The sequence below is a fragment of the Otolemur garnettii genome, unplaced genomic scaffold, assembly GCF_000181295.1.
Source record: "Otolemur garnettii isolate 467f Iridium unplaced genomic scaffold, OtoGar3 scaffold00024, whole genome shotgun sequence".
NCBI classification, from domain to species: Eukaryota; Metazoa; Chordata; class Mammalia; order Primates; family Galagidae; genus Otolemur; species Otolemur garnettii.
This window is the reverse complement of record NW_003852419.1, coordinates 1,754,478-1,768,352: the sequence shown is the minus strand read 5'-3', so window position 1 is coordinate 1,768,352 and position 13,875 is coordinate 1,754,478. Positions and strand designations below refer to the sequence as shown.

The 13,875-nt window shown below is 40.5% G+C and overlaps 1 protein-coding gene and 1 pseudogene across 4 annotated transcripts in view; one reads left to right on the top strand and one right to left on the bottom strand.

Moving 5' to 3' along the window:
* Positions 1 to 13,875, top strand: part of THADA (THADA, armadillo repeat containing) — a 331,550-nt gene that overhangs the window by 249,608 nt on the left and 68,067 nt on the right. For all 3 annotated transcript variants that reach the window (XM_023512128.1, XM_023512127.1, XM_023512129.1), the window contains one exon: positions 10,369 to 10,463. In XM_023512128.1, the coding sequence (XP_023367896.1) occupies positions 10,369 to 10,463 (95 nt within the window). The remainder of the gene's footprint in view (positions 1 to 10,368; positions 10,464 to 13,875) is intronic.
* LOC100965177 overlaps positions 13,436 to 13,875 on the bottom strand; it is a 48,780-nt pseudogene continuing 48,340 nt past the window's right edge. The window contains exon 2 of the transcript XR_001161197.2: positions 13,436 to 13,875. This exon is cut by the window's right edge and continues 423 nt beyond it. The product of XR_001161197.2 is annotated as a 40S ribosomal protein S4, X isoform-like (transcript).

Here is a 13,875-nt window from a genome sequence, read left to right as displayed (position 1 = left end):
GGATGTCATGGTGGTTAGTGGGTGTGAAAACCTAAAGGTACTAAGCAGATGTAGGAAATGTCCATTGTCAAATAATAAAGTCCCTATCAGTCTTCCCCCCCCCCATCAGTCTTATTGAAAATACTATATGACTGGCTCAACATCCGTAGTACAGTGGTTACGGCACTGGCGGATTCGAACCCAGCTCAGGCCAGCTAAACAACAATGATGGCTGCAACCAAAAAATAGCTGGGTGTTGGTGGCAGGCATCTGTAGTCCCAGCTACTTGGGAGGCTGAGGCCTGAGAATCACTTAAGCCCAAGAGTTTGAGGTTGCTGTGAGCTGTGACACCACAGCACTCTTCCGAGGGCGACATAATAAGACTCTGTCTCCAAAAAAAAGAATACTGTATGACTTTACGTTGGTTCTCACAGAAACGGCTATGCTTAGGGCCACCAGACTGGCTACAAGGACACAACACCGAGGAGCAAGTGGTTGCCAACTGAAATACTGCAATTGCTTAGCACAGTGTTACTTTTCATCTGATTATGTTTGGAGCACATGAATACAGTTTGTTTTTCTAGAAAACCTTGATTCTATTTTTGGCTTTTGCTCTGATCTGGGGTCAGTCACTTGAGTTATATGAGGGATTTTGTTATTTGTAAAATTGAGAATAATGATGCCTAACTTTTTTTCCCACTTAAGAATTTTCTAAAGATAAAATGAAGTAAAAATATTTTTTGAAGATAAAACTTTTTTTTTTTTTTTTTTGAGACAAGGTCTCCTTCTGTCACCCTGGGTAGAGTGCAGCAGCATGATGATAGCTCACAGCAACCTCAAACTCCTGGGCTCAAATAATCCTCCTGCCTCAGCCTCCTGAGTAGCTGGGACTGCAGGTGCCTGCCACAATGCCCGGCTAGTTTTCTATTTTTAGTAGAGACAGAGTTTCACTCTTGTTCAGGCCGGTGAACTCTGACCTCAGGTGGCCAGTGAACTCTGACCTCAGGTGGTCCTCCCAAAGTGCTAAGATTATAGGTTTGAGCCATCATGCCCAGTCAAGGTACAACTTTTAATGGAATGCTGCTGATACTATCATCATCATCATTATTACTATTATTGCCAGGTCTCATTTCCAGTGTACTTTGCCAAGTTCGTATTATCACAGTTCTGTTAACTGTGCTGTTAGAAATTTTCACCCTATGATTTATATAGACTTTTCACGCAGCATCCAGAAGTTTTCATTCACCTCACCCATTTATCTTTTTTTATGCTCCTAAGGAGAAAGTAATCTTTGAAAGAAAAAAGACCTCTGTTAGCATTCTGTATAATACTTGAAGCTATAGATCCTCTAAGCCCCAAACTGTACAATGAAAGTTTTCTTGGATACTGCTTTTCTCCCATAATTCCTAGCACATAGCTTATTAAGTTATTAACCAGCAATTTCTCTGGCAGCATATTAAACTTTACTTTTAAACAAGTCACAGAGGGAGGGAAACACGCATCTCTCATAAAAGGAATAAAAAGCATACACCCTCTAAAATAGTTTCCCCAGGCTTTGAACAAATCCCAAGCCCCACACAAGGTCTCTTTTTCATCATTTTTTGCACATAGCTTAGTGTTAGTACATTAATGAGAAAAAGATGCCTAATAGAAAGATGGAAGAATATGAGGGCCTCTGGGGCTGTGGGAGTGCTCTGAAAAGGCAGGTGAGCCTAAATAGAGAGAAAAAATGAAGCCATGGCATTGAGGCTGTAGGCTTCCTCTCTAGCAGCTACATTCCCAGGGGGAGCAGAGGAGGCAGTAGCTTCGGCCCTGACCTGGGAAGGGGACCCCAGTGCTTTCTGCAGGCTGCTGGACCCTTGCTGAATGCCTACTCAAAACCCTCTGCTTTCATAGATTCCATCCCGCAGAAGCAAAACCTGCTTTTTCAGGGGAAGCCTACTGTGTTCTGCAGTGTATGGCAGGATCTTTGGTCAGTTTCTGGACAGACAGTTCATGGTCTCTTGTTTTGAGCATGGCAGTTCCGTAAGAATTCCTGTAAACTGCTCAACCACTAGAGCAGGGCACAGAGGATGGCTTCACTTTAAAAGGAAAATCCAAGTAGGAGGGCTGCAGGGCAGCTTATACATGTGGGTGTGAGTATAAACACTTGCAAAGCTCCAGACCAAGAAAGGCTGGGTGGATATAGGAGCCTACCATAAAAACGCAGCTCTGCCGTCACACTTCCCCAGGGAGGGCAAGGTAAATGAGCAGCCCTGGGGAGCCAGCCAGGCCCTGAATGCTGCTGCCAGCTGGCCCTGTGTGCGCAGCCAAATTCTTGGTGTTACAGTGAGGGGAAATAACTTGTTTAAAAATATATATTCTATAATTCATGACCATTTGGCAGTTTGGTTTAAACAAATCCCCTATTGTTCCTCCAGAAATGTCATGTGATGGTTCTTGGCTGGGGGCTGTGGTAAAAATGGGCATCAGAATGGGGAGGTTACTTTATACTTGTACATTTACACGGCTTAGTGTTGCCTACATCAAGGAAGTACCACCTAACCCCTGTTTGCAGCAGCTCTTCTTTTATAACCAAACATAAGGAGAGGCAGTGTCTGGTCTGCAGACAGCTACCATTGCAGTAATGTGAACTGCCAGGACTACAAAGATGGCCAGTGGGATCTCTGGGAGACCAAAGGCAGGTCAACAAAATATCCCAGTTTAAGTCAGCTATTGAGCTTGTCCTTGGAGGATGTTTGCTAGATGGCTAGTTGAGGAAGGTTTCCTAGAGGACACGCTTTGAAGTGAGTTTTAAATAAAGGGCATGGGGTGGCTGGACGTATGTCAAGTGGAGGAACTATAACAGGATGTAGGAACATGTTACAGACAATCGAGCCCTCTTCCTCTTCTACCATTTTCCCTCTCCCATTCGTCTAGCCTCCCTCCCTCTTTCTTTTCACTCCACTCCACTTCTCTCCTGCCTTCTCTCCCCTTTTTCTCTTACCTACTTCTCATTTTTCTGGTTTTCTTCTTTCTAGCCTATTGTGGGCCTGCAAGTGGTCCCTAAGATAATTGCCACAGTAACTCCACTGCTGGCTCTGGCCAGAAGTTGCTCACTGTGGTTGAGAATAGAAGTGGTCTGGGCTGCCTGCAGAGGAGCTGAGATTAGAGGAAGAGCTTGTGGGCTGGGATGAACCCCTACTGGGACTTGAGACCCTGAGTCATTCTAACCCATCTAGCCTGTCAGCCATACCTGTTTGATTTTCTAGAATTCCTCCTCTTTCTTTTCACCAGCCCAAATCCTTCCAAGTCTCCAGACCTCTCATTGGTGACATTCCCTCTGATTATTTTATGTGCCTTTTGTTTTCTCCCCCTGTATGCAAGACCAAAAGCTCTGCAAGTTCAGAACATTGTCCTCTCCCTCCCCTTCCTACCCCAGATAGGATGTCTTCTGTGCTGCTCAGTAAATTTTTAAGCCACATGTCTTATCAGGATTATAGGGGAATAGTTCCTTGGGAACTATAGTGACCCAGACTCTGACTAGATAGAGTTTCTTGATATAGAAACCTTTACAGACAATAGCAGCCTTAAGCCAGAACAGCTGTTTCTAGCCCTCTGAAGATTCTTCTGGAAGAGTTTGGCATGTCCAGAGTAAATTGTCTGTCTCCTCTGGGGAGCCCACTTAGGCGTCACAATATTGAATGGGGACCCGAACCATCCAGTGTGACTTGAGCTAACAGGGTCCTACTGAGATCTTCACCCTTTGGAAACTATGGAGCTCTGAAAGGTCACTCCTAAGCTGTCCCCATCTTAGGTCCTTGCTCACTCATCCTGTATCATTTCCTGCTGTCCCTCCTCCAACCATGTATCCTTAGCACTTTTTCTTAGTCTCTAAACATGTCTGTGCTCAGGTCTTTAGACTTGCTTCTTCCTCTGCTGGAGTCACTCTGCCCCAAGCATATACATATACCTACACACATGGTACACATATACTCAAGAAATCATGCAGTTTGAAATTTTAGTATTTATGTATATACACTCTGCAAAGAAAAAGACATGCAACAGAGAGGGAACTTACTCAAGATTTAGCTTATTCAGTTTCATTGGCTACTTCTGTTAGCTGACCTAATTTGCATAAATTGGACATGCCCCACCTGTATGTATCAGTACAATATCCTTATGTTGACCACCTCTGTATGTTGACCAGTTTGTTACAGTCCCTTGAGTGGTCAACTTACCAAATTTTCTACTATATTTGCTTTCAGGGTATCCACTGTCTTTTTTTTTTTTTTGAAACAGAGCCTCAAGCTATCTCCCTGGTTAGAGTGCCATGGCATCACAGCTCACAGGCTTAAGTGATTCAACTTAAGCAATCCAACTCCCAGGCTTAAGCGATTCTCTTGCCTCAGCCTCCCAAGTAGCTGGGAGTACAGGTGCCTGCCACAACGCCCAGCTATTTTTTGGTTGTAGTTGTCATTGTTGTTTGGCAGGCCCAGGCTGGGTTCAAACCTGCTAGCTCTGGTGTATGTGGCTGGCACCTTAGCCACTTGAACTACTGGCGCTGAGCCCACTGTCATTTTGGATACCAAGCATAACCCTATTGATTGCATTCAATATAATATAGGTTAGATTATTACCTGAAAAAGAAAAAAGACCAAAAAATCAATTATTTTACTTAAAATGTTGTATTTCATTAACTAGTTACATCTTATATCAAAGGTAACTTATTAAAAATTCATACTAGTCAGCCATGATGGCTCACATTTATAATCCCAGCACTTTGGGAGGCTAAGGCAGGAGGATCTCTTAAGGCCAAGAGTTCAAGGTGGCAGTGAGCTATGAAAGCCTTTCAGCTTGGCAACAGAGAAAAATCCTGTCTCTTTAAAAAAGGGGGGGAAGTCGTGCTGAGTGAGGTCTTCATAGAAACCCTATATATAACAATAACCTTAATGAAATAATGTCTAATCCTTACTACTTTGATACTCTCTGATTATATGTTCCTCCTTCCTTGCTCCCTTTTTTCTGAATCCATCTCTCCCTCTCTCCTTTTTCCTTCTCTTTTCCTTCTTTCCTTTCTCTCTTCATCCTTCCTCCCTTCCTTCCTTCTCTTCTTTCCTTCCTTCCTCATTTGCTGGTCACCACCCACTAGTTGATTTCATAACCAACTAAATGAATCATAACCAGCAGTTTGAAAAACAGTATTCAGGACTCTAAGTTCCTTGAGGGCAGTGACTATGTCACTGAATCATTTCATCTTCATATTTCCAAACCCTGGCATTATTCCTGGCTCTCAGTAGCCTCTTAATAAATGTTTTCTGAATGAATAGGCTTCAGTTAAAAAGTCCCAGTCACTGGGATTCCGGAAGGGACAGGAGAAGTGAATAATTTATTGCAGACTTCCCAAAAGCTCCTGCTGTCCTTTAGACACTGGGGCCTTTGTGGACGTGTCTGGGAAGCCTGGCTCTCTCTGCCTGCCTTCTGCTTCCCCCCACCTTCCAGGAGAGAGAGCAGGAGGTTTAATGAAGTTCAGAGATTTCCCAAGGCAAAACGTATTAATCAGGTCTCGGTGGATATTTGTCAAGGGGCAAATGATAAAAAAGGCTGGAAGAAAGCAAGATTCTTAACAAGGCCTTCATTTCATCTTATATATGTAAACTTAGTCCCCATGGTACCTGATTCCTTCTTCTCCTTCTAAAGCCACTATTATGCTGCCTTTCAGCCCATCTGTTAGACTCTGACCACTTCTGATTTTTTTTTTTTTTTGAATGCTATAAATCTTCATAATACTGTGCCCCATGCCAGAATTTTTCCATTTGGGGATAGAAAAAATCCCCAAGCCCACCAAAACCCTGTGGTTTGGTTTCCTGTCCAGCTGGCTTGCTGTTCCTTAGGATTTTATTCCCATCACCAAAGTATCTTGACAGACTAAGAACAAACCTCTGGCTCACCCTGAACTCACAGCGTATCATTTCCAAGTCAGAACAAACACCAAGTAACAGCAAGAGAAAAAGAAAGAAAAAAATTATTTTCCTGACTTAGAAGCCAGTTCTGAGTGAAGCCCAACTCTGTGCCTCCAGACAGAGATGTTGTGTGGCTTTGGCTGTCCTCAAGGGTGGAGCCATGAACAGTGGACTGCAGGCCAGAATTTCTCTCAAAGGGGAACCATGGATGTCCTCCTTTGTGGCCCCAGAGCCTCTCTGTTTCCTGGAATCCAAAGCAAATCCAACATTTGAGGGAGCCTCCCATGATCTCGTCGACTACATCAGACTTGGCCCCAAGCCTGGGGAATAGTCAGAGGGGTTCCTGAAGTGTCTCCGGAGGTCAGTGAGGTCACCAGCCTATGCTGGGTCTAAGGAAGATACAGAACACTTCAGCCTGGTTGAGGGCTCTAAAAATTGTCATCCTTTCCTCTATTCATTTAGAAATTTTAAAATATATATTATTAATAACTTAGCTAAAAATCTCTTGGAAACCAGGCTTCTCATCACATTTGTAATCAAACCATTTTCTCAACAGCTTCCCTTTATGATTCTGTATGGCCCTACAGAAAATCAAAAATGCATTTAGGGCCAGAAGCTATGACTCTGTAAGGCCACATGGGAACAGGCAATAAGGAACAAACCAGTTAGTATGAAGTGTCCCATCACTTGAAAACCTGGACTGCCTTGTTCATATCCCTGCCTTCTTATGTCCCTGCCTTATCCACTCATAAGCATCTATCTATGGCTAGCTACTTTTTTTTTTATTTTTACCAAAAGGTGGCTTATTATATATTAAGTTCTGAACATTACTCTTTTTCATGAGTATATTTTGGATACCGTTTGATTAAGGACATAGAAAGTTGTCACTTGTTCATGTCCTTCCCTTCCCATAAGAAGGCAAACAAATTCCTTCTTACATCTGTTGCCTCCTATCAGAATCCCCTTACTTGTCAACTTAGTCTGTCCAAATTCTTTCCTTTAGAAAAATAGAACTGTAAAGTACTATAAGAAAATGTGGAGAAGTAAAAAAATCTTAGAGAAGAGGGGCTAAGGCGGGTGGATTATTTCACAGGTTCAAGACCAGCCTGCGCCAGAGTAAGACATCATCTCTAAAAATAGCCAGGCATTGTGGCAGGCGCCTGTCGTCCTAGCTACTTGGGAGGCTGAGACAAGAGAATCGCTTAAGCCCAAGAGTTGGAGGTTGCTGTGAGCTGTGATGCCACGGTATTCTACTGAGCGTGACAAAGTGAGTCTCGAAAATAAATAAATAAATAAATAATCTTAGAGAAGAGTTGAACTTTGTAAGTGCCACATAAGAAGACATAAAAATAGTAATATATTTGACTGCATAAAACTAAATATTTTTGAATTGTAAAAAAAAATATTAAAAGACAGATGGCAAACTGCAAAAACATATTTGTGACACATGTGGCAGACAAGGGGCAGATTTCCTTAATGTATAAACGCTCCTATAAATCAGTATGGAAAAGACCAACAATGGAATTTGAACATAGTTCACAGAAAAGAAAATCTAGTGAGACAGTATTTTTTACTTACCATCTTGGCAGAAGTCAAAAAACTACAATGCACTGTATTAGCCAGGTTGTAGGGAAACAGGAATTCTTAGACATTGTCAGTAAAAATGTAAATTGGTACAGTCTCTTTAGAAGGCATCTTGTTAAAATAAGTGAATAATTTAAATGTGCAATTTTCTTGACAAAGCAATTCAGTTTTTAGGAATTTTGCCTCTGAATATATATCCATGTGCATAGAAATGATGTACAAATATGTTTATTACAGCATTGTTTTTGGCAACAAAGAATCTTAAACAATCTTGAGTTCTATCAGTGGGGGAGATATATTCATGAAATGCAGTGGTTTATAGCCATTAAGAAAATGAGACAAATTTCTATGTCCTTAATCAAACGGTATCCAAAATATATTCATGAAAAAGAGTAATGTTCAGAACTTAATATATAATAAGGCACCTTTTGGTAAAAATAAAAAAAAGTAGCTAGCCATAGATAGATGCTTATGAGTGAATAGAATGTGCCTGGAAGGATATATTAGAAAGTAGTGATAGTATTTGCTTCAGGGGAACAGAATGTGGGCAGGGGGCCAGGTTGTAGAAAGGAGTCTTTATTTTCACTGCACATCTTTTTGTACTATTTGAATTATTTTTATACTCTGTACATGTGTTACCTATTTTTTAAACTAATTTTTAATAATAGCTAGGCATACATTTGAAATTTGGCCATACTCAAGGTATACATATAAACTAGTGGGAGTTGTGGGGGTGGGAGTTGGTTGGTTGGTTGAGACAGAATCTCAGTCTGTCACCCTGGGTAGAGTGCCATATATTAGCCTAGCTCATAGCAACCTCAAACTCCTGGGTTCAGATGATCCTTCTGCCTCAGCCTCCCAAGTAGCTGGGACTACAGGTGCTCACCATAGTGCCTGGCTAATTTTTTTTTTTTTCTATTTTTAGTAGAGACTGGATCTCTTTCTTGCTCAGGCTGGTCTCAAATTCCAAAGTTCAAGGGATCCTCCTGCCTTGGCCTCCCAAGAGTGCTAGGATTGCAGGCATCAGCCGCTGTGCCTGGCCCTTAAACTAGTGATTTTCATAGGTTAGGAGTCAGAAAACAAGTAGGTACTGTAATACAGTATAAATATGAGTGGAAGTGAAGCAAGTCGGTGGGGCTGAGATGGAGGGGCAGCAACAAAGAGATCTTGATACAAGGCAGTTCTGCTTAAATCAAAAGTGTCTGATACATTCTTTTCATTTTAGAGCATATGCCAGCTCCAGGATATGGGTAGTTCAGGATGGAGGTGGGACTAAACTCCCATTCATTGTTGGGATATAGGGAAATAGTAAAACTGTTAATTTACAAGGAATGACAAGATAAGGTTAGGGATCAAGCCAAATTCACTAGCTGAAACACTTGTGGCAGTTCCTGTGTCATCCTTTACTCTTATGTTGGAAATAGAGGAGAGGGGGAGGAAATAAACATACCTGGATCATCTGCTATGGTCAGGCTTTGAGGTGGGCATTTTAAATTTACTGTGCCACGTTGAATCCTCATAGTGATTCATAGAGAGGCTGTCTTAGGCCATTCTCTGTTGTTACAACAGAATACCACAGAATTATGGTAATTCTAAAGTAAAGAAGTTTATTCAGTTCATAGTTCTAGAGGCTGGAAAGTCCAAGAGCATGGCATTGACATCTTGTGAGGGTCATCCCATGGCAGGAGGATGGACAGTGGAATTGAGTACATGAGGTAGAGATTGGAAATTATGCTGAACTCACTTTTATAACTCACCCACTCCCAAGATAGGAGCATTAATCTATTACTTCATGTCCTAATCACCTCTTAAAGACCCCATCTCTCAACAATGGCAATGAAATTTCAATGTGAGTTTTAACAGGGACATTCCAACCATAGCAGAAGTGATACAGGTGATACTATAGTTCCTATTTTACAGATCAGGAAATTGATTCAGGTCATAGAGATAAGTGGCAAAGCCCAGACTGAAACCCAGGTTCCACTGTTTTTACTACTTGTGCTGGATTATTAGTATACCAAAGAGGGTTTTTTTTGCCCTTTTCATGGTCCAGTGAACTGAGACTCAAAGTCAGACCCTTTTGCACTATTCTCAAAAGAAAGTCCTTGGCCAGGCACAGTGGCTCACATCTATAATCCTAGCACTTTGGGAGGCCCACGTAGGAGGATTGCTTGAGCCCAAGTGTTCAACACGAGCCTGAACAACATAGCAACCTCCCATTTCTGGGGGGAAAATGTTTTTTTAAATTAGAACAAAAAGTCCTTTTGTTCATTTTTTTAGTATCTAGATCACCCAAATCTGAACCCACTTAGTGTTTCTACCATGTGGTTCATGAGTAAAACAAGTCATCCCATTTATTGAAAGAAGAAAAAGTTCCATTTACTGGGAAAAAGTTGTCAGCTTCAGTGTTTGTTAATTTTGTACAGGTTGGTTATTTCAAATCCACAGATAGGCTTTTTCATATGTGAGTGTAATATTCCTTCTCCAGATTGCTAAATCAGCAATTTTCATGACCAATGATTTTCCCCCCAAATCTCTATACTCAAGAGGAGAATAATATCATTTCCCACCCCCTTTCTTGTTTTCATCTGAGATAGGATGTTGGTCTCTGTTTTCAGTATGTGGAGCCAGAGCATAGAGTTTTGTCCTTTCTGTCCACACACGTCCCCAGCCTCAGAGATTTCATTTTTTCACTTGAGTTACTGATTTTTTTGCCGTCGATAATTATACATGTTTTTTTAGCTTTTGCCATAACTGCCTAAGCCTCAGAAAATACCCATTTTCTGCTTCTGTGACCCAGACCTTAGGGAGTGCAAAATATCAACTTATTTTCTGTTTTTTTGGTTTTCTTTTACCTTTCTAGGCAAAATCCATGTTTGGTGACTAGAGCTGTATATATTGATATTCTCTTCCTGTTGACTTGCTGCCTCAACAAATCCACAAAGGACAACCAGCCAGGTATGATTCATAGTTAGTTGTATCATATTTTGGAATGGTTACGGGTCTTTGAAATGTAGGTGGAGTTAACTAAGCACACATCAAAATTAAACAGTGTCATATAGTTCTCTCATAGAAGCTTCTCAGGGGAACTTGTCCTTGTTTACTTAGAAGTTCGCTATTTATTTTCTAGTTGGTCGTTCAGGGAAGAGTGTGAACTCTCCTCAGATACCTTCTGTTTCTAAGACCTTGACTTCTTTCTGTTTTATGCATTTTCTTTGAAAGGTCATCATTTTTTCAGTAACTGAGAGTTCATTCTGTTCCATTCTGTGAAGATAACTGAGCTGCGCTCATTTTGACTCTGGAGCCTGGATTTTTGAGACTGTTTCCTAATCCACCTCTACACCAATGCATGTATAAGTTGCTCCCTCGATGTCTAATTTTATACATGTTTCTTGGTCATATATGTTCCTCAGTGTGGAACCCAGGTTCACATATGATTATTGTATTTTAATCATAATTCACAAGGTGGTTTTTTGTTGTTTTTTTTTTAAAGGGAGAAGGGCAACTCCAAATACAATTTTTTTGATGTTTTTTATATAAAAGGCTGCAGGAAGTGCTATACATGAGTTCCAGGCCTCAGACTGAAACTGATTTTCATCAACACAAGCTGGAATGCAGGGTAATGAGCCTGCAACTGGTTAAAATCAGCGTCTTCTAATTGATTAGGCCTGTCTAAAGGAGGCTACAATTACAAAGTCAGATTCTGAGTACAAGCAGGCCAGGGCTTTCCTCTGTTACGTTTAGTCTGTCAATGATTTGTTGTCTTCAGTAAATCCATTCAGGCTGTCAAAGTCCAGCTCTATCCATATGGAACCCTGTTCCCAAATTCAAACCAATTTAAAGTGCTCTGTTGGGGAGAATAAGGGGTGGGCAAGTGCAAAACTGCTTCATCCTGATCGATGTATTTTAGCCCACAAAGCCCCTGTGACCACATAGAGGTAATAAGAACACAATAGACTTTCATCAGCTCCACATCCCTAGACAAGGGTAGCTGGTGTATCTTCTTGGGTTTTATGGCTATAAAACAGTCCCAGTTTGTGCCTCTTGTCCCACCGTAACACTTTTCCTCCTGAAAGTGTCTAGGTTTGCACAATGAATTACAGGTCACCCTACCTATAAGGGGCCTCAGAGTTGCATTCACTTTAGTTTATACTTGACTTAACTAGGATCCAAACAGTATGATGAGATTATGAATCAGATGTTACAAACTAAATTGTTTTAGATTTCTACCTTTTCTGTATTTCAGTTCCATATCCATACAACTTTATAATACCTCTCTGCTGATGAGTCTAAAGGCCTTGGCCATAACAAGTTGCTCCCTGCACACAGATCCATTCATTGGGATTCTGACAGTTTTGTGGTTGACTATAACCATTAGTTTATTTAAATTGAGTTTTTCTTGGCTTATTCAGTACCATTATTCCTGGTCTAGAAGGGTTATCTCTTTATTTTTTATTTTTATTTATTATGTATTTAGTTTTGAGACAGAGTCTCACTTTATCACCCTCAGTAGAGTGCAGTGGCTCTGTAGCTCATAGCAACCTCAAACTCTTGGGCTCAAATGATTCTCTTGCCTCAGCCTCCCAAGTGGCTGGGACTATAGGTGCCCTCCACAATAATGCCCAGCTATTTTTAGAGATGGGGTATTGCTCTTGCTCAGGCTGGTCTCAAACTTCTGAGCTTGGGCAATCTACCTGCCTCAGCCTCTCCGAGTGCACCAGAGTGCTAGGAACACGAGCCACCATACCTGGCAAGAAGGATTAATTCTTAAATGTTATAAAATATTTTCTTTCTTCCCTAGCCATCTATCCTTTACTGATGAGCTAGGCGCTACGAATATGACTTTGGTTTTTTTTGAATCATCCTTTCTTCCAAACTCCTAACATTATTTCGTGTTTATACTCTAATTAAATGTGATCATAAGCTGTCCTTTATTACTCAGCATTATTTCACTTGCACCTGTGTTTTACTCCTCTTAAAGTTGTTACTTTGTTAAATGAGACAGACATGTTGGAATGGTATTTTTGACATAAATTGGATTAAATAAATAAATAAATTTTGACATAAATTGGATTAAATTTTAAAATTAATTTCACCTGCTTCCTTTACTTCTAAAATGTGACTACTAGAATAGGAAAAAAAATAAAGAAAAAATGAAATTAACATTGAAATATATGAATTTAACTTTGTCAAATGGAGAGATATGAAAAATTATTACTGCCTTATAATAACACCAAAAGGTACATTAAAGTAGCATTACTGGTGTTTTTAAAAAGTGGCTATTTACATTTTAAATGGCATATATTGGCCAGATGTGGTAGCGTGTGCCTATAATCCCAGGTACTTGAGAAACTGAGATAGGAGGATTGCTTGAACCCAGGAGTTAAAGACTAACCTGGGAGATATAATGAGACCTCATCTGTCTTTACGAATATACATTCATGTAATACATTCACACAAATAGCAATAGCAAATTTTCTTCCTTTGAGGAGAAAGTGGATTTTTAAAACCAACCAAATATTTAAAATAAAATGGATAGCCAATTAAAATGGATAGCATTAAAAAAAAAAATGGATAGCACTGTTAGGGTTAAAAATAAACTGTGAGCTTAAAGTAGTGAAATCTGTTCTTGGGTATTTAATAAATTGTTTCCAAAGGCAGTTTGAGTAATAAGTAAGTATATCACCTAATAAGATGATCACTTATTTGGATGTGTAGATTTCAGTACATTTTCAAAACAATGTTATGAGATGTACATATTATAGTTTTACCTTATAAGCTCTTTGAAAAAGTGGACCATATCCTAGATTCTGTTACCCAGCTAAGAATATAGCAAGCCCTGGTAGTTGTTTTTTTGTTGTTGTTTTTTTTTTTATTTCATGCTGTATTATCTTTAATTAAGCTCATAGACCTATCCTTCATTAAGCACAAAGAACTATTTTTAATTAAGCACAAAGACCTTTTTAAACATGTCACCAAGTGTAGAGACCATTCACCCACTGCTATGTTTGGCCGCCAGTCTCTTGTCCCTCTCTTCAGCAATGGTGAGGTGGATGCCTTTTCCTCGGGGAAGAGAAATCCACACTTTGTTACCTTTGCCAATAACAAAATGTTGGAGAGGCAAGTGGCAAAGCTGTTGCCATTGGCATCTTTCACATGAACTACGTCAAAAGACCCAGGATGTCTTTCTCTGTTGGTGATCACACCAATTCTTCCCAGGTTAGCACCTCCAGTCACCATGCACAGGTTACCTGTGTCAAACTTGATGAAATCAGTAATCCTACCAGTCTCCAAATCAATCTGAACGGTGTCATTCACTTTGATGAGGGGATCAGGATAGCGGATGGTACGAGCATCATGGGTCACCAGA